The sequence below is a fragment of the Camarhynchus parvulus genome, chromosome 2 (genome assembly GCF_901933205.1).
Source record: "Camarhynchus parvulus chromosome 2, STF_HiC, whole genome shotgun sequence".
NCBI lineage: Eukaryota > Metazoa > Chordata > Aves > Passeriformes > Thraupidae > Camarhynchus > Camarhynchus parvulus.
Window position 1 is genome coordinate 2,734,251 of NC_044572.1, and position 23,703 is coordinate 2,757,953.

The 23,703-nt window shown below is 49.6% G+C and overlaps 1 protein-coding gene across 1 annotated transcript; it reads left to right on the plus strand.

Moving 5' to 3' along the window:
- The first annotated feature begins 34 nt into the window (after positions 1 to 34).
- On the plus strand, positions 35 to 20,158 carry HHATL (hedgehog acyltransferase like). Its single transcript, XM_030971927.1, has 12 exons — positions 35 to 241; positions 1,838 to 1,988; positions 2,609 to 2,676; positions 3,466 to 3,579; positions 4,453 to 4,647; positions 6,113 to 6,322; positions 10,487 to 10,658; positions 12,011 to 12,155; positions 12,494 to 12,529; positions 13,737 to 13,938; positions 17,097 to 17,238; positions 19,162 to 20,158. The coding sequence occupies exons 2-12, from the start codon at positions 1,883 to 1,885 to the stop codon at positions 19,284 to 19,286; spliced, it is 1,515 nt and encodes a 504-aa protein (XP_030827787.1). The 5' UTR covers positions 35 to 241; positions 1,838 to 1,882; the 3' UTR covers positions 19,287 to 20,158.
- The last annotated feature ends 3,545 nt before the right edge of the window (positions 20,159 to 23,703 follow it).

Genomic DNA, 23,703 nt, shown 5'->3' on the forward strand with positions numbered 1-23,703 from the left:
CCGCCTGCTCCGCTCCACTCCCAGCCAAACTTCCTCCAGGGGCAAGCTGGGGGGACGGCAGCCCAAAAACACCCCTGCCCCCCTCCCCGAGCCGGGCTGAGGGATGCTCTAGGGCAAATCGGCCACCCCCAAACCCTCGGTGCTTGTCCCCTCTCCCTTGTCCCCGTGCTGTCCCCATCGTGCTGCCGGACGCTGGATCCCCGACCCTCGCCCGCCTCCCCCCGCGGCCCCGGGGCTCAAGGTCAGTAGCGGGGAGCGATGCGGGGCTGGGGGGGCCACGATGCGGGTGGTGACACTGCTGTCACACCTCGGGGCTTTCTGTCACCTCTGCGTGTCCCCAGCGCCCGGCCGGGGGCCGGGAGGGAGCGGGGGGTGAGGATGGTGAGGATGATGAGGATGATGATGAGGATGATGATGCTTCCCTGCTGCCACGGGGGGCTCTGCTGGGACCCTCTGAGCCTTCCTTGGCAGCTCGGAGCGATCAGGAGTTAAAATCACCCGAGGGGTCCCCGCCAGCCCCCGAGGTTGGTCACCGCCTGCCGCCCGCTCCCTCGCTAAAGAGGAAAAAAAAAAAAAAAGAAGAAAAGAAGCTTTGGAAAGCGTGGAAAGGAGGGGGAAAAAAGCTTTTTACAGGCACGGCCGTGCGCGCCCTCCCGCCGCAGGGGCACCGCAGAGCGGGGGCAGCGCCCGCCCGCAGCGGCCCCGCACCGGGAGGGAGTGACCGACAGCGGGGCCAGCCCCGAAATTCCCCACGGAGGAACCCCAAATTCCTCCGGATGAACACGAAATTCCTCCCGGATAAACCCGAAATTCCGCCCGAGATGAACCCGAAATTCTCTCCTGGATGAACTCGAAATTCCGCCCGGGATGAACCCGAAATTCCCCCCGGGAAACGCGTTTGGTCCACGCTGGGGGGAGATGGGGTCACCCCGCATCGCTGCCAAGGACCTCCCCCACCCCCCGCTTAAAAACCCCGGCGACCAAACGTAAAATAAACGCTTAAAACGAAAACGATAATTTTAACATTATTTTAATTTTAACATTATTTTTAATATTATTTTCATTTTAATATTATTTTCATTTTAATATGGAGTGATTTTAATAACCGCAGAAGCTTTGCAAGGCGGATGCCAGAGCAGAGAACGACCGGGCGCCTTTTGCGCCTTAATCCCTTCAGCGCTCTCAGGGATGGTGGCAGGGGGGTGTCCCTGTCCCCTGTGTCCGTCCCCCGAACCGCCCCTGCTCCTGTTTGGCAGCTGCCGGACACTCAGCCGGGGAGACAAGGCACGTCGCGCCGAGGTTAATTAACCTCGGAGGAGTAATTAGCCCTAGGGCTAATTGCTGCTGATGCCGCCGGGGGGCTGAGCCGTGTGTGCGGGCTCCTAAAGGCTCCTGGCCGGGGAAATTTGGGATCACGGGGATTTGGCAGAGCCGGAGGTTGGGCAAGGTGAGCAGGAGGTGGAGAAACCCATCGCGTCCTCTCCATCAGTGGTGTCTCCATGTCCTGGATCCCCTCCAGGGATCCAAGCAGGAATTAGAGGTGGGGACACGCTGGAGGAAGCCCATCCTGGAGCGGCTCTGAACACCCCAGGGATAACGGGAAGAACAGGAACACCTGGCCCCAAATCGCGGCTCCCGGGTGGGGTTTGCAGGAACGTCTTTGCACCTGAGTTGTGCCCCAGGTGTGACCCTTTTCTCCTTCCCTTCAGCCTCCAGGGAAGCCCAGAAAGCAGAGCTGGGGAGGAGCAGCAGCAGGGATTTAGGGTGTTTGAGGGACAGGAGGGCAGGTGAGCTCTCACCTCCCGGTTCTCCTCCCTCTGCTCTCTCCCTTGCCCAGGTGCGGATCCCTCCCTGGTGCCGGCCGGGGCTGTCACCTCCCACCATGGGGGTTAAGGCGATGCTCCCCACCTACGAGCTGGGCTTTTATGCCCTCGTGGTGACCTGTGCCGTGCTCTACAGCGGCAGCGGCATCTTCGAGGCATCCAGAGGTAACGCTGCATCCCCTGGGAGGGGCCATGGGTGTCATCCCTGGGAGGGGCCGTGGGTGTCAGGCTCCTGCTTTTACAGCTGTTGATTCCAGCGGCAGTTCCCCGGCTTTAACTGCTGCAGAAAACAGCTTGGAAATCCTTTTTAAAGGGGTTTTTTGCCTGGTTGTCTCTTTGTCCCTATTTCAACTGGCACAGGTCTCCAGGTAGCGCCACACCAGGCAACCAGCACTACCCCCTGCCTACAAAGGGCTGATTCCCTTTTTTGTTTGTTTTTGGAGTTTTTTGTTTGTTTTGGTTTGGGGTTTTCTGTTGGTTTGGTGGATTTTAGTTTGTTTTTGGCTTTTTTGTGTTTGGTAGGGTTTTTTGTTTGGAAGCCCACAAACCTGAAAACTTTATGGGATCAGCCAGGGAATGTGTAATGAGAAAAAGGCTTTGCTGAAAATTCCTGCAGAAACCTGCTGTCACTGACTCTTTTAGTTGTCTGTGGCAATCAGGCACTTTTGGGATGAGATGTTTGATGGTGGCTCATTATCACAATGATGAAGGTTCTGGGCCTGGCTTAAACCAGGATCCTGTTTCCCAGAGCTGTTTCTTTCCCTGTAACTCTGCTTGTTTTGCAGACAGCATGAACAGAAAAGCCTTTCGGGACGGCATAAAGCCAGGCTGGCACTACTTTGGCAGGAAAATGGTGAGTGAGGAAGGGTTTGGGCTTTTCTAGCTACAGACAGTCTGGGCAGGGGAGACACAGAGCTGGTTTTTCTGCTACTGCCACACTTCTGTGAGGTCCACCTGACTCATAATTTTCTCCCTAAAGTAGTGGGGAAAATACCAGCCCTGCTGAAGCTTTGTGCAGGCTGACCTAGAACAGAGACTGGACAGAGCTAAAGAATAAAGCAGGGATTTATCCAAAGGATCTCCTCCATGGATGCACCTTGGGCAGCACAAGAGCCCAGCCAGGGCTGCACCCAAGATGAACCAAAATGGCCCCAAAATGCACGAGCGCTCCCGGGGTCTCTCCCTGGGATCAGTTCTGCTCCATTTGCATCTTGCACTTCATTGTCCCATTCCAGCTTTAGCCCCTGCAGTCCCACCCTGCTTGTTTTTCTCTCTCCAGCCCACGGTGTTTGTGCTCTTGGGGCTGAGATTTGGGTCATTTGTCCTTGGTGCCCAGCTGGAGCAGGAATTGTTTTGTCTCCCTGCTCTGTGCACAGAGCTCACCATGCCCTGATACAAAGCTCCGAATTACACACTAAAGCAGCACAGAATCTGAAAATATAAAAGCCAAAACCTGAGGCATCACTGCGGGGCTGTGGATGCTCCATTTTGAGTGCACTGGGATGAGCAACCTCTGAACGTCCCTCCTGGGGTTTTGTGTCTGAGCTGAAGTGCTCTGGAGCCCTTGGGTGTAAAATGGGAAGAAAAAGCTCTAAAAGTTTTGGAGCTGGGGCCAGTAAAGTGCCTGGTGCTGCTCCTGCAGGACGTGGCTGATTTTGAGTGGGTGATGTGGTTCACCTCGTTCAGGAACATCATCATCTTCGCTCTCTCGGGACACGTCCTCTTCGGCAAGATCTGCTCCATGACCGTGCCACAGGTGAGCAGGGATTTGAGAGCACCAGGGGTGGCCTGGGATCTGTCTCTCGAAGGGTCTCTGGTTTAGTATTGCTGAAATGGCTCCCGAGGTATTAAAGAGTTTTTTGTTCTAGCTTTGCAACCAAAGAAGAAGTCGAATTTCTTCAGCTTTGGTTTTTAAGGTTGTTTATTTTCTCTTGTCTATGACATTCTTTCTCGGACCTGCTGAGATCTGTGCAGCAGGTCGGGTTGAGGCACAGTGACCTCAACCAAACTTTATGTGATCAGCCAGGCAATGTATAATGAGAAAAAGGCTTTGCTGAAAATTCCTGCAGAAACCTGCTGTCACTGACTCTTTTGGTTGTCCATGACCACCCTTGGGGTGGTGTTGGCTTTTTATACTAAAAACTATGTGTACTTTATTTACAATAATTTTCCAATACCTATCACCTATGTTAGACAGTCTGTCTCTAAACCAATCCAGAAGTGTCACCATCACAGCAGAAGATGGAGGCCAAGAAGAAGGACAGGACACGCCCAGACTCCTCCATCTTGCTTCCTGAACCCCCATTCCAAATCCCCAAAATTCTACTTTTTCACCCTGTGATAAATTCACTAACATTCTACTCAAACTCTTGTGCTTGTAACTCCTCACACAAAGTTGGTAATTGTTTCCATGGGTTAAAATCAAAGGCACAGGTGTCTTTGACTCCGTGCCAAGGTCTCTGAGCCCCTGCCAGGGTCTCAAGTCCTCCAGGGCAGCCAGAGCAATGTCCTGGGTTCTGACAGAAGGGGTTTGGGGGATGTTCTGGGCTTGGGGCTCTGACAGAAGGGGCTTTGGGGATGTTCTGGGCTCGGGGCTCTCCCCATGCTGATCACACCACTCTCTCCCCAGCACCGGGCTGTGATGTACATGATCTACGGGCTCCTGGCCGTGCTGGCCAGCATGGGGCTGGTCTACCTGATGATCATCCTGTCCCACTGCCTGCTCCTCTACTCGGTGGCCCTGGCCAAGCAGAAGTGGCTGTGCTACGTGGCCGGGCTCTGCTGCCTCGCGTCCTTCAAGGTGGAGCCCTTTGGCTCGTGGCAGGTGGGTCCTGGCCGTGTGTCTGCCCCATTTCCAGCCCATTGGTGTCCATCTCCTCGGGGTCATCCCCCAGGAGGGCTCCTGGGGCAGCCCCAGGCCCTCCTGGCCATTTCTCCTGGCTGCATCAGAGCTCTCACAGCATTTTAGAGGGAAGGGACTGTTGTGGTGTGAGCTTGGGAGTAATCCCACAGTGCTTATGTCATGTTTTGGTGGCTTCATGCTGGTCCAGAGAAAAGGTCATCTGAGTCCTTCTTGCTGCTCAGGCAGCAATTTGTCAGCCTGTTGCTGCCCTGTGCCTCAGTTTCCCCAGCTATAACAGAGCTGAGATGGATTCAGTGATGCCCATCTCTTAGGTCAGAGCCCAGCTAAGATTTTATCTCACTGGTGGGTGGAGAGAAGCCCAGGAAGGACTTTATCAAAATATTCAATCCCTCAGCAGGACAGTGCTGTCTCTCCCTGCCTCCAAAGATGGGTTCCCTCCCTCTCCATCAATCCCAAAGCAATTTGCTCTGCTTTACTCTGTGGGAACACCTGTGACAGGGTGACATTGCCACCCAAACCAAAGCCTGTGTGACCAACAGCTGCTTGGTGATGTGGCCAAGACGATCTACCACTTCCTGACTGCTCTGAGCTGCGGGAGCCAGCTGGGAAATCGAGCCCCAGTTTTCTCTTTCCAAGCTCATTAACTTCAGAGACAATTGGTGTCAGAGCATTAATTAGAGGTTTTCCTTGAACTGAAAACTAAACTGGCAGAGGTCAGGGTTAGAGGAGATGTTAGGAAAAAATTCCTCAATGTGAGGGTGGAAAAGGGGCTCTGGCACAGGGTGTCCAGAGCAGCTGTGGCTGCCCCTGGATCCCTGGCAGTGCCCAAGGCCAGGCTGGATGGGCTTGGAGACCCCTGGGACAGTGGAAGGTGTCCCTGCCCATGGCAGGGGTGGCACTGGATGGGCTTTAATATCCCCTCAACCCACACAATTCTCTGCTGCCCCTCTGTGGTGGTGTTCACAGGGGTCCCAGGATGAGGGAAGAGATGAGAATCTTGACTCCATGTTTCAGATTTATTATTTTATGATATATATTATATTAAAAGAAAACTATATACTAAAACTATACTAAAAGAATAGAAGAAAGGATTTCATCAGAAGGCTTGAAAGGAATAGAAAGGAATGATAACAAAAGCTCGTGACTCTCAGAGTCCGAGCCAGCTGGGCTGTGAATGGCCATTAATTAGAAACAACCACATGGACCAATCAAAGATGCACCTGTTGCATTCCACAGCAGGAGATAATTATCATTTTTCTTTTCCTCTGAGGCTTCTCAGGAGAAAAATCCTGGCAAAAGGATTTTTCATAAAATATCACGGCGACACCCCAGGAGTGGCGTCCCCCACACAGCGAGGCAGCACAGAAGGGACAGCACATTCCTGGTGGTAACTCTCTGTTTCTGTTAATCTCTGATTCCTGCCCAGAGCGGGTTTGTGACGGGAGCTTTTGATCTCCAAGATGTCCTTTTCTACGGAGGCTGCACCTTCACCATCATGCGCTGCATGAGCTTCGCCCTCGAGAGCTCCCAGAAGGAGGAGGGCATCTACTCCATCTTCGACCTCCTCAAGTACAACTTCTACCTCCCCTTCTTCTTCTTCGGGCCTGTCATGACCTTTGACCAGTTCCACGCCCAGGTGAGTGAGCCTGAGGCCAGGCTGGAGAAGGATTTCTCCCCAGAATTTATTTGCTTGGGGTCAGTGTCTGCAAAACCCCAAGTTTTCCAACAGTGAAGATGAAAATGGTTGTAGAACTTCTTGTGGTCACCTCTAGTCTGTGGATGTGCATTTCTGTGTGGAAGGGCATAAAGTGATGGATTTTTAACCTTCTTTTTTGGTTTTTTTTTTTTTGCCAATTCACAATGGAAGGTCTTGCTGTGACGTCCTTGCTCCCTGGGCATCTTCACTGCTCCGTGCCTCAGTTTCCTTGTGTTGTCACCCCTGCACCTTCATGGTGAGGGCCACCCATGGGATCTCTGCAGGCTGTGACAGCAAAGACATTTCTGTCTCCCATTTCTATCCAGCTGCCTCACCCAGGGAGCAGGAGCTTCCAGGGATGGTTTCTGTGTCTTTAGAGAAAGTTATTTCTCAGGAAACAAATAAGCTTGGGTGGAAGGCTGAGCTCCAGCAATCAGGGGCTCCACGAAATTCCCTGATGCCCCAAGTCTTTGCCTGTTCCTCAAAACCAAGGGAGCTTTTGGATGAGCAGACTTCAAACAGAACTGGAAAACCCCAGCAGAAGCCTGGGCTGGGACCTCTGGAGCTGTTCCACAGTCCAAGATCAAGGAAACCAGCAGTGCTGTGTCCCCCCTCACTCTTCCCACCTCAACGTCCTTCGGCACCAAGGATCAGTGCTGGCCTCCAAAGCAAGCTCGTGATGCTGGCAAAGGGAGGTGTTTGGTCAGCACTGCTAGTTTGGAGGATTCCTACCACAACACTTGGTTCCTTTTGTAGAAGAATAGCTACACTGAGTTTTTGGACCCAAACTGATGCCTGGATGCAAGAACGTTTTGGAAAAACATTCGTGGATTCAGAAGAAAAACCAGCCCAGGGCAGGGGAGAGCTCAGAGCCTCATGGGGAGGAGAAGACTGAAGGCCACCAGCCCAGCACCTTCTCTCACACGTGGAGCTGGTTTGGTTGCCTGAGAAAGGGTTTGCACTGGGATGTTTCCTCCAGGATGAGCCATGATCCCAGTCCTGCTCCCTGCCTGCTCCTCACCTGTGGAATTTACAACTTCATGATGCCTCTTAAAAGGAACAAGAGCCCTCAGGTCTTACTGGACATAGTAAAAATGATTTTTGGAGCATTGGACCCTGAAGATCATAAGGTCAGCTCTGGTGTCCCCATCAGGGATGCAGCCAGGAGCCTACAAATGGGGACATGAAACTCCTCATGTCTCCAACACCTGAACTCCCACTGCTCCTGCAGAGCTGCATCCAGGGGGAGTTTTATTTCCTGCTCCTTTGCACAACCCCAAACCAGGCTGTCTAAGAAGCCACCTAATGAGCAATTCCCCTCTCTGCTGCTTCAAACCCCAGAGGCTCAAGGATTAAATCCCCAACTGCTCTCCCCTGCTCCGGCCAGGGGTCCTGGCTTGGCCTGGCCACCACTGCCATCTCCTGGCTGCATGCCCCCTGCACTGCTGGAGGTGAACTCTTAATTGCCCAAGAGTAATTAGGGCAGGAGGCAGGTGGAACCTTCCCCAGGGTGGGATGTATGGCCCAGTTAGAGATCGGATCTGTCCCTTTGGATCCTACTGGTCCTACATCCTGGCGGAGTTCTTGCATTCCTGTGTGAGATGGGAACTCATCTGTACCAGGGTTTGGCCAAATTTGGGTGGAGAAGCATCTTTCTTGCTGAGATCAAGGGAGAAAATCCCCCTTTCTAGGGCTGGGAGTGTCAGTGACAGCCCTGATCCCAATGGGGTGGTGGCCAAGTGCTGGCACCACACACAGATGTGAGGATGAGAGCAAACAACCTTGAGTTGCACCAGGGGAGATTTAGACAGAATAATAGAAATAATTTCTTCAAGGTAGGATAATAAGGATAATTTCCTCAAGGCAATGGTCGTTAAGCACTGGAACAGGCTCTGCAGGGCAGTGGGAGAGTCGCCATCCCTGGAGGTATTTCAAAGATGTGTAGATGTGGCACTTGGGGACAGGGTTTAGTGCTGGGTTAATGGTTGGACTCAATGATCTTAATGGATTTTTCCAGCCTAAGCCATCCTGTGGTTCCATGGAAGGAGGGTTCTGTGCCCACCCACACGTCTCCATGCCAGACCCTCTCCTCCCTCAGCTCAGAGTCCAGCGACCTCTTTATATCCTCAAAGCACCCGGTACTTAACAGGCATGAAAAAAATCTGGCGAAGGCTTTAATTCTCAGGAATCATCTGGATTTGACAACAGGGCTGGTGCAGCAGCCTGTGGATTATTCAGGGAGAGCTCCCACCTCTCGCAGGGAATAAAGGGGAAGTAATAAACATAAGAGGATTTTGAATACAGCAGCGATTTTATGGTGATGCGGGGAAGCAAGGACGTGGCTCTGCCCCGTGTAATCCTGAGAGCTCACCCTGGTGATGGTTATGTGACAATGAGCAGGGATGTGACAGCTCCTGGAGGCAAACCCCAGGCCCTGTTTGTGCAGGAGACAGCAAAAATGAAATCCCCATCAATCAGGTCCCACCAATTCAGGACAGCCCCTGGAGCAAGTCTCCCTCTGGTTTACAGCAGGAGTCTGCAGCAGAAGCCTCAGCCATCATCAGTTCTCCTCCTCCTCCTCCTCCCGAATGACCCTGGACAAAAATACACCAGGCCCTGACAGAGCTGTCAGGCTGGGATTCCAACCCTGGAATCCATCCTGGAGGTGTGATGGGTGCAAGCATTTGCTCCCTCTTTGTGCCTTTTGGAAGGGGTGGCCTTTAAGCAAAGTTGATTTCCTGAGCACATCGCTGCAGAAAGAGCACGAAACCCTGGGAGCTCCCTGGTCAGGTTTCAGCCCACCTGGAGGCCCTGAGGACAGCCTGACCACATACCTGCTCTGCTGAGAACCCCCTGGGAGCAGCAGGGACATCCCTGCTGTCCTCAGCCCTGCTGTGGGTGGGACATGTCCTGCTCCTTGTGCATGTGCTCACCTCAGCCAGCCCTTGGGAATTCCTTAATCAGTGCAAATTTGGGCAATGTAGTCCACAGTGTGACCTTGTCCTGGTTTAGGGCAAATTTGGGAGAGAACCTCCAAAAGGGGGCCCCTCCAGAAAGCAAACCCACACAGCCCCTCCCCACAACCAGGTTGGGAAGGATTCCTTGGAGAGGAGTGGAAAGAACCTGTTTATTTAACAGGCACAGCACCCCCAGCACACAAAATGAACAATACCAGATGACACCACTCTGAAAAAGATGACAAATTCAGAAAGTCTCTCCTGGGGGTGGTCGCTCTGTTCTCAGTCCCTCCAGTGCTGGGGTAGCTGCTGCAGCCACAAGATGCAAACTCTCGGTGGTCCTAGTCCGGAGCAGGTTCGAGTAGGTCCAAAAAAAGGGAAAGGAGAAACAGCCCAGGAAAAAATTTGGACTGTTTAGCTAAATTAACTAATGAGCAGAAGCAAAAAGCAAGGGCAAAGCAGGAGCAAGAGCAAAGCAAAAGCAAGAGCAAAAAGCAAAAGCAGCACCATGTACTGCCCTATCTGTGTGTCCCACCAGCTGTGGGGGAGCGGCTGATAGCAAAACCAAAACAAAACATTCACTCTTCAGAGCCACTCTTGAAGGCACAGAACAAGATATCAGCATGAACAGAACACACATATGGGGATACAAGCTGATGCAAGAATGATGAATCAATCCCTGTTTGGACCTTGACCATCCTTGTGGATGAAGGAACAACGCCCATCCTGTCCCTGGGCTCAGCCCTGCCCTGTGACCGGGGTCCGAGGATGAGGGAAGAGATGAGGATCTGATTCCGTGTTTCAGAAGGCTTGATTTATTATTTTATGATATATATTACATTAAAACTATACTAAAAGAATAGACGAAAGGATTTCATCAGAAGGCTAGCTAAGAATAGAAAAAGAAAGATAACAAAAGCTTGTGTCTCAGACAGAGAGTCTGAGCCAGCTGACTGTGATTGGCCATTAATTAGAAACAACCACATGAGACCAATCACAGATCCACCTGTTGCATTCCACAGCAGCAGATAATCATTGTTTACATTTTGTTCCTGAGGCCTCTCAGCTTCTCAGGAGAAAAAATCCTAAGGAAAGGATTTTTCATAGAAGATGTCTGTGACACTGCCCCTGTTTATCGCTCCTGCAGGTGAGCACCCGGGAGCTGAGGCGCAAGGACAACGAGATGAAGAGCATCCGTGTCAATGCCCTGCTCCACGTGGGGGCCATCGTGGCTGTGGACATCTTCTTCCACTTCTTCTACATCCTCACCCTCCCTTCTGACCTGAAGTTCGTGAACCGCCTCTCGGACTGGTCCTTGGGTGAGTTCACCACTCACGCTGGTGCTTGGGCACGTTCACCCCTGTTCTCAGCTCCAAGGCACTGGGGAGGGATCCAGATCTCCACCCACCCTCCTCAAGAGGCTGTGGGAACGCCTGTGTTGGACAGGTTTGAGTAAAAAACCCCTCATCCTCTCTCTGGCCATGCACAGAGCTGGGTTGGTGGCCCTGGAGGTTGAGTTGAAGGTTGGGTGGCCCTGGAAAGCACATGGTGCTGGTCTGGCCTTTTCACAGTGTAAATTGTTTCGTTTGGGGTTTAGGAAGCTGAGCACCAATATTTTTGTTACCTGTGGACTGGGAGGGAGCTCAGCACCTCTAAAAAATCAGCAGGACAAAGTAAACCATGTGCAGCAGTGCAAAGCCTGATGGCATGTAAGCAAAGTTGTCCACAGAGTTGTCAAACTCTGGGAGAGGTGCCAGAGAGGTTGTGGATTGTCCCAAAAGAGTCTGTTCAACACTTACGTGTTCAGTGTCCAGGGCAATGTAATCTCCACCTAAAGGTGGGTGTTCTCCAAGCATGGCTGGGCTAGAGATCTCCAGGAGCCAAATTCCCAGGATAAGTGATGGGAGCAGCACTGGCAGCTGGATGGAGGGTTCCAGATGATCAAATCCATGTCTGATGGTGGCATTTCAGACACCACCACACAGCAGAGGCCAAGCAGGGGCTGGAGGAGCCTCCTGTCTCTCCAGAGTGGCAGCCTGAGGCCAGGATAAAATCCTAATGCAGCTGGAGTGGCACTAACATGGATTTAGTGTCTCCCAAGAGCCCTGGCTGGATGGATCCCATGTTACTCCAGAGGGAAATGAGCTCTTCTGACTGTACTGACCATGGTGGGAGTGGTCAGATTTTCCCTTAATCTGGGAGCTGGATCCCACCAAGATGGGGGCATTTTAGCAGCTCTTTACAGAGACATTTGAAATCTTTAGTAGCTGTCCCTGCAGCGTTTGTTTCCCAGTGCCAGACACCTCTCTAAGTCAGAGGTTCTGACCCTGGCTCTGCTGTAGTGTGATATCCATGGCCAGAGGGAGCTGGGGTGGGGGGAATTTTGATGGAGGTGCCAATAAAAGCTCAGAGGGCAGACCTGAGAACTGTGATGGGTTCATCAAGGCTTAACAAACCTCAGAGGGAAGGCACAATGATGGAATAAATGACTGTACAAACAGAATTTCTTGCACTACTAAGACCAATAAGCAGTTTGCTCCCTCATACCCCAAGAAGAAATTGCCCTTTGGTTCAAGCCTCTTTAAAAACTAGTTTTAAAAGATTTGCTCTGCAGAAATCCTGATACATTTTGTGTTTCTTTTTCCCTGTTTGGCTCCCATTTTTGCTCCAGCTGGCCTGGCCTACTCCAATCTGGTGTACGACTGGGTGAAGGCTGCTGTGATGTTTGGGGTCATCAACACCATTGCCAGACTGGACCACCTGGAGCCACCCCAGCCCCCAAAATGCATCACCATGCTCTACATCTTTGCTGAAACGTGAGTACCCTGAAGGAAGAGTGTTTGAGCTGGACAGGACCTGCGTGGAGGGGAGGACACCTGGGCTGTCCTGGGCAGTTGGTCTGTGAGCTGGACACCACCTGAAACCATAGCCTGGACCTGGCCAGAACCCAGGGAAATATTCTTAGGAGGGGAGAAATGGATAAGGAGAAAAGTTAAACCACGTCTCTAGTGGGATCTGTCCAAGGAAGGAGCTTGGAGGATTTCTGTGAGCAAGGTTCAAGATGTGCCTTGCCGGGGGATTGGGTGTTTTCTCTGTTTCAACTGGTTTTTATTGTCATTGTGTGTTTTAACATGTTCTTATCATCTTATTTTAGGCATTTTGACAGAGGGATTAATGACTGGCTGTGCAAGTAAGTGTCTGGTCTGGTTCAGGGTCTTCCCTTCCATCCCAGAGCAATGAAGCATCACATGCTGCTCATCCCAAAGCTGGGATGTCCTCTCTTCTGGATAAATCCCTCTATTTGCTCTGTTTAGCCCCAAACCCATTGAATTAATTGCCCAAAGAACAGCCCCCTCCTCCAAAGCTGGGAGTGAAAGAGTGCTGTCCCAAAATCCCTTAAAGTCTGGTGGGTTTAGGGTTCCCTCAGAGGAGGAAGAACCAGCTTTACATTTCTCCAGGAGGAAAGGGGAACTGAGAACTGTAGCTCCATCTGCATTTCCTCAGCCCTTCAGCTCCCTTCATCCACCAGTTCACACCAGAAAACCTCTGCTGAGGGGGGTGGTGGCTGCTTTTGATAAAATCCTGAGCACCAGCAAGTCTGAGAGACCCCAAGTTTTACCTGCCAGAGGGGGAAAGGTGGATATTTTGTCCTTGAATATCTATAGGTTTGTAGGAACACAAGCCCCAAGCTGTTGGGGCACAGCAAAAATCAGTTTATTGCCAGAGCATCCCTCTTGTTTTTACTGGGACGTTCTGGGCTGACCTCTCTGTGAGGAGCTTGGGAAAAGAAACCCTAGAGGGATCTCCTGGACTACAGGCAGCACCAACCTGTGGTGGTGTTTGCAGGGGTCCCAGGACGAGGGAAGAGATGAGAATCTTGACTCCATGTTTCAGAAGGCTGATTTATTATTTTTTTATATATATTATATTAAAAAAATATACTAAAACTATAGTAAGGAATAGAAGAAAAGGATTTCATCAGAAGGCTAGAAAAGGAATAGAAATGGAAAGATAATAAAATCTTGTGACTGACCAGAGTCCCAACACAGCTGGACTGTGATTGGCCATAAATTAAATAATATATTAAAACTAAATGATATCTAAAAACTAAAGAATAGAAGAAAGGATTTCTTCACAAGGGTAGCAAGGAAAAGGAATGATAATAAAATCTTGTGACTGACCAGAGAGCTCAAGACAGCTGGACTGTGATTGGCCATTAATTAGAAACAACCACATGAGACCAATCACAGATACACTTGTTGCATTCCACAGCAGCAGATAATCATTGTTTACATTTCGTTTCTGAGGCCTCTCAGCTTCTCAGGAGGAAAAATCCTAAAGGAAAGGATTTTTTATAAAATACATCTGTGACACTAATCACCTTCCCTGGCTTTCAGGTATGTGTATGACCACATTGGAGAGAACCACGACAACATCCTGAAGGAGCTGGTGGCCAGCATCACCACCTTTGCCATCACCACACTCTGGCTGGGGCCCTGCCAGGTCGTTTACATCTGGTCCCTCGTCAACTGCTTCGGCCTCAACTTCGAGCTCTGGGTGCAGAAGTTCTTCCAGCTGGGGCCCTTTGCCAAGCTGGAGGTGAGGGGATGGGAGAGCTCCAGGGGGATGGGGACCAGCTCTGATGCTGGGGAATGTCAGTGCCTGGAGGGAGCTCACGCTGGGTTGGAGGGGTTGGGTTTTAGGGGTGAGGAGGAAGAGCTAGAATCCCTGAGGATACCATGGGCTCCTGCCTGGAGATCTGGAGGTCTTTGCTGTGGCCTCCAAAATCATGGAATTATTAAGGCTGGAAAAGACCAGCAAGTCCGGCTGGACCACCACTGTGGTGGTGTTTGCAGGGGTACCAGGATGAGGGAAGAGATGAGAATCTTGACTCCATGTTTCAGAAGGTTGATTTATTATTTTATGATATATATTATATTAAAAGAAAATTATAGATTAAAGCTATACTAAAAGAACAGAAGAAAGGGTTTCATCAGAAAGCTAGCAAGGAAAGGAAAGGAATGATGATAAAATTTTGTGACTGACCAGAGTCCCAACACAGCTGGACTTGTGATTGGCCATTAATTAAAAACAATCACATGAGACCAATCACAGATGCGCCTGCCACATTCCACATTAGCAGATAATCGTTGTTTACATTTCGTTTCTGAGGCCTCTCAGCTTCTCAGGAGAAAAATCCTAGCAAAATAATTTCTCAGTAAATATGTCCATAACACACCACCATGTCCACCACTAAACCACATCCTCAAGCGCTGTATCCATGGGGTTTTTTTGAACATTTCCAGGGATGGTGAATCCTTGGACAATCCTTGGTTTCAGCCACTGAGCTGTGCAAGGGAAGCTCAGTCCTGGTGCTCTGTGCCCCTTCATTCCATGCACTTTGTCACCCACCCAGAGCAAACAAACTCCTGTGCTGCTTCACAGGGATTAGATTGGGGTGGAAATTCCAGAGGGAAAACAGAGGTCCAAGAGAAGCAGGAATGCATCTCCAATGAGGCATCAAAGTGCCACAGATGGACACAAAATATGAGATATCTGTCAGTATCTGTCCTTGGGAATAGGTCTATGCATATGGGGAATATTCTGTGGGGAATATCCAGACCCTAGATGGAAATGTTTATATATTTCCTTATGGGATGAATTTGTTCTTCTTATTCCACAGAGCATCTTGGCATTCTCAGTGGCATTGATGTGATTTCTTTTGAAATCAAGTGTTTGGATGCTAGAACAAATTATTTTTAAATAATAATAATTTAGTAATAATTTTAATAATTCGTGCCCTGTCTTTGTTTGGGACCAAGGTGTCTCAGGGACATATTGGAAAAAAGATCTTTAAAACTTCCATGCTGAAAACAATTATGTTCCTGTTGGAATCCGAAATGCAAGAAACTCTCAGAACTTTAGACCTGTAAACCCAAGCTTAGAATTAAATACAAGATTTTATCTAAAACATTTAAAAAAGCTTCCAACCTTAAATACTAAAACAAAAAATATAAAAAAGTAAAATAACTACCAAAAATAAACAAAAACTTAAAACAAAATACTATAAATTAATGTATAATCATATATATTATATATGTTTTATTTTATCATTAAATATAATTTCTAATTTATATATAATTATATAATTTTATAGAATATAATATATAAATGTATATTATATAATTTATAATTATATATAATTTCTATATCATTCTATATATCAATTAACTAAAAAAACTTACACTATAATACAAATCCATACAAAAATATTTAAAAATTAAATCAAAAACATAATATCCTTATTAACAATGCTTTATTAATCAATAACTCCTTAAACAATCATAACTAAAAATCTTAAAACATTCTAAACCATGCTATAACAATATAAGCCAAATTCACCCTTCCTGCCTATAAAAAATTAAATATAAAATAGATAAACCACATAAATGTAAAAAATTAAAATATAATTTTTAAAAATCACATCATCAAAATAAAGTAAGAATAAAATTAAAATATAAAAATATAATATAAATAAATACATAAAATATAAACTGCATAGAAAAAAATAAACCACAATTCAAAAATCCCATCTCAAATTCCTTCCAAAAAATATATTCCTTCCATTAAAATATAAAAATATAATACAAATAAATATATAAAATATAAACCACATATTAAAAAATAAAATAAAAAAACAACAAACCACAATTAAAAAATCCCATCTCAAATTCCTTCCAAATAAATTATCACAGGTTCCTCATTTCTTTTTCCCAATTCAAATCCCAGAGGTCCTAAATTAGTTAAAGATCTATTTTGAATAAAAACCGTGGAGAGAATCCTCCCGTTTGCTCTCCTGGTTGAACTCCTAATCAGATTAAGGCTCTCGAGGCAGTGAAATCCCCTTCCCTGCAGCACCACAATTCCCAGCCCTAAGTAGCCTGGGGGCTCTTTGAAGGCTGCTCTAAACCCCATCCCTGCTCCACTCACAGCAGCTGATCCTGGAGATTATGTGCCACTGACAATTCCACTCTGCTGCTGTCATTGGCTTTTGAGCTTTTATTTTTTTCTCTTTAATTCCTAGGAAACTATTTTTATCAGGAGCCAGGAGTGATTTGCATGTAGGGCTAATAATAATCCGGGGATACAACAGATTCTTCTGCCTTGAGGAGTGGCAAGAGGTGGAGAACCATTTCATTTTAAAGAGGATCTGAGAGAGCTGGAGGAGGACTTGTGACAAGGATGTGGAGGGACAGGACAAGGAGAAATGGATTTAAACTGACAGAGGGCAGGGTTGGATGGGATCACAGGAAGGAATTCTTCCCTGTGAGGGTGGTGAAGCCCTGGCACAGGTGCCCAGAGAAGCTGTGGCTGCCCGTGGATCCCTGGCAGTGTCCAAGGCCAGGCTGGATGGGACTTGGATCACCCTGGGACAGTGGAAGGTGTCCCTGCCCAAGACAGGGGGTGGAATGGATGATCCTTAAGATCCCTTCCAACCCAAACCCTTCCATGTGTCTGTGATTCTAAAATTACCATGAAACTGTGTCTAACATCTTGCCCCTACCCATGGGACCCAGCCCAGAGTCCCTAAAGCAGCAGAGCAGTTTTGTCCTTTCCTTGTGCTTTCATTTCTTCATTCCAGAGGCACTGAAAGCTGCTCTGATTTTTGCCTCCTCTCTGGGATCCCAGCTGGGGTTGCCCCATTCACCTCCTTTTCCTTAGAGACCCTTTTCCCTCTGCTCCTCTCCCCTCCACAGGCCAAGCTGTCAGGGGCCATGTCTCGGCGGATCAGGGCAGCTTTTGGGGCTGTGAACTTCTGGGCCATCGTCCTCTACAACATCCTGGCCCTCAACAGCCTGGAGTTTGCTCTGCTGGTGACCAAGAGACTCCTCGTGATGGGTAAGGTGCTGAGACAGCCCTGTCTGAGCTGCTGTGGGAGCTGAGCACTGGGATCTTGGATCCTTCTGGGTCCAAACTGCCCCGGCCACTGGTTTGTGAGGTGGCTGCTCCAAATATCCTTAATTCTCATGCAAAAAGGTGTTTCTTAGCCCCCTGAGTGTTCTGGGGTACCAGCAGCCTGCCAGGTGTGCTTGTACAGCTCCTGGCACAGCCTGAGCCTGGTTCAGCCTCCCTGGAGCGCTGCAGGGGTCACGTTCATCTCATCAAGCAGGGCTCAGTCCCTGCCTGCAAAAGGGACTGACCCCTCCTGCCTCATTGCCTCTGCTCCAGCAGGCATCCTGCAGCATCCCAAAGGTGACAGGTACAAATCCTCATCCTGCATGTCTCGGTTTGGAAAGCCAGGTGTCTGCTAAGGAAGGCAGGAGCCTCCCCTGAAATGGAGAATGTAAACCCTCCCCCCGCCCTCCGAATTGCTATAAATTTTAAATTAAGGGGCTCTCAGGCAAAAATATGAGAGCAGGAATAACAGTTCTTTAATAGGGAAGACAATAAAAGGATAAAATAAACAATGCAGTCCACTAGAACAACACTGGCAGAGTCAGAACCCAACCTGACACCCTGTGGGTCAGGGTGTTGGCAGCAGTCCCATTGGAATTGTGGCTCAGCCCTCCTGCAGTGTCAGGGGTGGTTCTGTTGGAGCAGGGATCCTGTAGAAAGGTGCAGCCTTCCTCTGAAGCTCCAGTGGAAGAGGCAGCTGCTGTTCCTCTGGGGAATCCAGTGGAGAAGCCGTGCTGGTGTTCCAGAATCTCCAGATTCTATCCAGGCAGGAATGCTTGGCTCCTCCCTCTGGGCTCACATCTCCCAATGGGATGCTGTAGTTCTTATCAGCCATGCAGGGACATTCAACAGCTGTTATCAGCAGATGTCCCCTCCCGAGGGAGGTGTGATTGTGGAAGAGATAAGGCAAACTGCCCACTTGACAAAAGACAACTGCCCTACAGATGGTCATAGAATACATCTTGCCTTGCAATCCAGAACAGTACATTTCTGATCAGTGCATTGTGGCTCTGTTTTGAAGACTTCTTGAGCTGCCCAGGGTATAAATAGCCCTGAGGAGCCCTCTCTGGGATGGGGATGGATAATGTCACACTCGCTGTGCCAGGAGTGCCTGCCCGCTGAGCTCGCTGGCTTTTGCTGGTTGCATTATTCATTGCGCAGCTCCTGTTTTAGCAGGAACAAACCCTGGATCCACCCCTCTGCTGTGGAGACCAGGTCTGTGATTGCAAACACTGTCAGACCTTTCTGAACAGGAGGGAGGGCTCTGGCACTGACGTAGGTGACAAAAATATGTATTTTCCTGGGCGGACACTGTGTCCCCACTAAGTGCAGGACAAGAAGACTTCAAAACAGCACCACAACCCACTGATTAGAAATGTACAGACTGCAGGATGAGCATTTGTACCTGTCACCTTTGGGGTGATGCAGGGTGTCTCCTGGAGCAGAGGAAATGAGGCAGGACAAGGCTGGGGTTGATCCTCAGCATCAGTGGGGCCCAAAGCTTCCAGAAGGTCACAGAGTTGAGCAACGACGGACATGGGCAGGTTCAATGGGCAGAAAGTCAACCATGACTTCTGAATTTGGGGAGCAGAAGGATTTTGGGGGGTAAGAGGGGCTCGAAACTCCTTCAACATGTCCCCACTGCAGTCCACTGTGCCTTGGTGGGTTCAGCTTCACCTAAAATCCAACCCTGAGGATTTCCCTCTTGGTGAAGCTGCAGGGTTGGATCGATGACAAAAAACGTCACTGGCCACTGTGATCTTGTGTGACCTCCCAAACCCACCTGAGAGGCAGCTGTGCTGGGGTGAAGAACTGGCCTGGTTAGGCCAGCACAGCTGGCTGACCAGCTCTCCCCCCCTGCCCTAGGTTTCCCCGAGAGCACCTTGTCCATCTGGTTCATCACCTACTGCGGCGTGCAGCTGATCAAGGAGCGCGAGCGCATCCTGGCCATCCAGCAGGAGGAGAAGGGGGACAAGGCCAAGCTGGAGTAGGGGAGGCTTGTCCTGAAGCTTCATCTCCCTTCCAGCCACTGCTGCCAGGCCAGGCACTGTTCAGGGCTCTCCATGCCCTCCTGACAATCGGACTGCTGTAGCTCATCCACGTAGGAGTCACCTGGAAGGCACAGGTCACCCCCTTGCTGCAGGAAAGAATTTCCATCAGGCACAGTGGGTGTTTCACAGTCTCCCCAGGCATGGCAGGATGCTGAGGCAGCTCCCAGGATATTTTTTCCAAGCCAGAGCCATCCCCATTGTTTTCCTGGCCCTCTGACAGTGTGCAGGCTCAGAGATTTCACCCCCTGCTTCCCTTGGTGCACGAGCACTGGGTTCCCCCTCAGCCCTTGTCTCCCAGAAGAGACTCTCCAGGCCCCATGGCTGGAGGTTTTAGGGCTCTGCACTGCTGGATCTGAGACTGATGTGACCACCCTGCTGTGACACGTGTCCTGGGACTCAAGCCAAACCCCACCTCAGTTTTTTTTACATGCCACAGATAAAGGTCTAAGCTCACATTCCTGCCCATGGCTGAGGGACAGAAGGTGCTGTAGCCACCCCATGCTCACCTCCACCCCTTTCCTCAGCTGCCTTTGGAGTGCACAGCCCACTGAGCACACAGATGAACACAATCAAAGGAGAAAAAGCCCAGGGGAAGATCAGGGATTGGGGCTGGGTGGCGGAGGGAAAGCCCATGGGAGCCTCCTTGGAGAATTAGACTTTGGGAGTGTGTGAAACACAGTGCCTTGGGGAAAAGGTGGGTTTGTGACACAGAAATAGCTCTCTTGCACTTTAGTGTAACTCTTCAGTGGCCTTATGTCTGAGTTCTGTCTGTCTGGGGGCAGGACCCACACCCCTCTGCAGTGGGGTCGAGACCTTGGTGCATCCCCATGAGGGAAGCAGGATGGGTTCCTAGCCAGATTTCAGCTCTGCCAAAGCAATTTGTGGAGTCCCTGGTAAATGTCTCTTATTTATGTAGCCAATAAATGTTGGATAACTCTGGCACCTGCTGCTCATCCCTGTTAATGCTGCTGGCTGCAGGTGACACCCCTGGAAACGCCCAAGCACCAGAGAGTGAGAGGACAAGGATCTGTTTGCAGGTCCTGCCCCCCAAAAAAGTGACACAAGACATTTGTGACTTCAGCACAAACCCATTTGTCATCACCAGACTGGAGTTTGGGCTGCAGCTGGATTCATATTCACCTTTATTTTGACTCTGCTATTGGGTGTCATCACCAGACTGGAGTTTGGGCCGCAGCTGGATTCATATTCACCTTTAATTTGACTCTTCTTTTGTACATATCTTGAGCCTGTGGCCAGCACACTTCACCCATGTGGGTTTTGGGTTAGAAGCCAGGTTGGTTTTACTTTTGGGAGCCTGACCAACAATGCTGGGAGTAAGGGGCAGGCATTGTGCCTTGGTGGCATCTTGTCACTTCCCTTTTTGTCACTGCTGGACTTTTCATGGGTGCTTCTTGGCATCTCCATTATTTCAGATTTACTTCTTCCATCAAACCAGCTCAGCCACCGTGTGCTTCCTGCAGGGTTGGATTCATCTCCTGCCCTCTGCAGGAGTGTCCTTGCACAGGTGGCACCTCCCTGAGGCGCTGTCACCAAGGGCTCTGCCCCTGTGGTGGCTCAGCTCGGGTCTGTGGCTGCCTGGGAGGGCAGAGTCACCTCCCAGCGTCCAAGTGGGTGACTCACATGGCAAAGCCCAGTGACTCTGCACTGCCCTCCTGACTGGGATACTTCAGCAGAGAAAATAGCCCATTCACTAAGAGGCTATATTTACCCAGCAGCTGCATCTGCTGAAGCTGCCAGAAGGAGCTAATCTTAGACACCAGCCCAGTCACTGATCTGCTAGAGACAGTTCATGGGAGAGTTTGGGCTTTGCCCTCCTTTTCCAGGAGTTTTCCCTTCAGTTTTTGCTCCTCTCACAAGCCCAGGAGGTCTGAGCCCCCTGGTGCTGTCTCAACCAGCTCAGCCTTGCACAGGACACTCTCAGTCTCACTGAATGTCTCTGTAGGATGGGATTTATCCACTCATCTGCTCTGATTATTGCCTGCCCCTTCATAAAACTCCATCGAGAAGCCAAGACAAGCAATTTTTTATTGTAATTACAAATCCCTACATTTTACTTAACAGCCCAACACTGGACACTTTCTTGTTCAGCCTGACATGGCTGAAATTCCTTCATCCATCCTTTTTGTTGTAACATTTTGTATGGGGTGGGGGTGATCCTGCAGCACTGCATCCCTTTAGGATGTAGCTGTGCAACCTCACTGTTGTGGTTTAATCCCACACAGTTTCTCACTCACTCACTCACTCACTCACTCACCACTCACTCACTCACTCACTCACTCACTCCCCCTCACCCCATAAGGAGGAGAAATCAGAAATAAAAGGTAAACAGGTAAATCTGTTGAGATAAGAACAGTTTAACATTTGAAACAAAACATAATGATGATAATTATAATAATGACAAGGAGAGGAGAAAGAGCAACAGAACCCAAGAGGAACAATGAGGCAAAACAATTGCTCATCGCCCACTGGCTGATGCCCAGCCTGTCCCCAAACAGCAAATTGGCTCCTTTCTAGGTAATTTCCACAGTTTATATCCTGGAAATGATGTTCTATGGTATGGAATATCCCTCTGGCCAGCTCAGGTCAGCTCTCCTGGCCACGCTGCTTCCCAGCTTTTGGTGCAGCTCCTCCCTGGCAGACTGTGAGAGGTGGAAAATCCTTGACTCAGGGTGAGAACGACAGCAGGAGCCAAAATATTGGTGAGTTATCAACATTATCCTCATCCTAAATTAGGAAAAACACAGCACTGCAGGAGGAAATTTGTGACGGTGTTCAAAGGGGTCCAAGGATGAGGGAAGAGATGAGGATCTGACTCCATGTTTCAGAAGGCTTGATTTATTATTTTATGATATATATTATATTAAAACTATACTAAAAGAATAGAAGAAAGGATTTCATCAGAAGGCTAGCTAAAAATAGAATAGAAAGGAATGATAACAAAGGCTTCTGTCTCGGACAGAGAGTCCGAGCCAGCTGACTGTGATTGGCCATTAATTAGAAACAACCACATGAGACCAATCACAGATCCACCTGTTGCATTCCACAGCAGCAGGCAATCAATGTTTACATTTTGTTCCTGAGGCCTCTCAGCTTCTCAGGAGGAAAAATCCTAAGGAAAGGATTTTTCCTAAAAGATGTCTGTGACAGAAAATTCACTCTCCCAGATGAAACCAGGACCTCCACCCCCTCCCATGTCCTGGGGACTGTTGCCCACCTGGGGACACATTTAATGACTGTGGGAGTCCCTGGTGATTGGAAATCCCTGGCTGTGGCCCTGTCAGACCTGGGGGACAGTGCACCCAGGCTCTTGGAAAACCAGGGCTGCTTCCCCAAGCCTTGGAGCTGCTCCAGGCAAAGCCACTGAAGCCCTGGGAGTCCCCAGGGCAGGTTTGGGACCAGCCCAGGGCCCTTTCCCTGGGTGAGCCACCAACCTGGGAGATGCCAGAGACCCAGCAGGTGCCAGAGCTCCTCTGGGAAGGGCTGCAGCTGAATTTTAGCAGTGGCACCCCATGGGGTGGGGGATAAGGAAGCAAAACTCAGCTGGCAGCACAACAAAAAGGAAAACAAGGCAGGGCTCAGAGGAGATTAAAGGCAGAGGGAGGGGGGGGAAATCCCAGCTGGTGGCACAACAACGCAGGATTAAACCTGGGATGGCACAGAGCTGATGCAGAGGGGGCAGAGAGGGGAGGGAGGGGGTGTCCAGCCCCAGATGTCAGGGAGCAAAAATTCCTGAAGTTCAACCCAGTTCAAAGATCAGCACTCGGAGCTCAGTCCTGGCACAGATGAGCAGCACAGGAGAGCTCATGATGTGAGCCCTGAAAACAGCTTGTGATTATTTCCCTGCTCTGTTGGTACCTCCCAGATGCTGCTGGAACCACACCAGTATCATACTGGTACAGCTCTCTCCCTCTTCTAGAGATGACCATCATGGCAATTTTTATAAATTTTACATCCCTGCCAGGCTAAGGGGTTGTGTGGCTTTAAACACACCAAGAATAATGGCTAATATTTTTTCATAGGCTTAATTAAATCATTAATTAAATCTGTGCCATCACTGAGTGTCAGACAGCCCAGAGGGTCCACAGCAAGAGATAAAACAGATTCATGTGCAAGTTTTACTATGGGTATAAATAATTAGAGCTACTCCGCTCGCCCATGTCTGTCAAAACTAATTTGCTTCTTCGTGAGCTCTGTGGGAATAGCTGGACCTGGACTGGCCATTTCAGGGCCCAGGGGACTTCCTAGACATCCATGGGTAGGCAAGCAGGACACAAAGGCTGCTGGAGAGCTCAGCCACCCTGGAGCATCATCTCCAGGCCAGGCAGGCTGTCCTGCT

What these genes read in the sequence shown, in the direction of transcription:
- HHATL (XM_030971927.1), top strand. Translation starts at nt 1,883, where the DNA reads ATGGGGGTTAAGGCGATGCTCCCCACCTACGAGCTGGGCTTTTATGCC. An exon ending in CATCTTCGAGGCATCCAGAG is followed by an intron (nt 1,989 to 2,608) that starts GTAACGCTGCAT and finishes CTTGTTTTGCAG; the next exon opens with ACAGCATGAACAGAAAAGCC. An exon ending in TTGACCAGTTCCACGCCCAG is followed by an intron (nt 6,323 to 10,486) that starts GTGAGTGAGCCT and finishes TCGCTCCTGCAG; the next exon opens with GTGAGCACCCGGGAGCTGAG.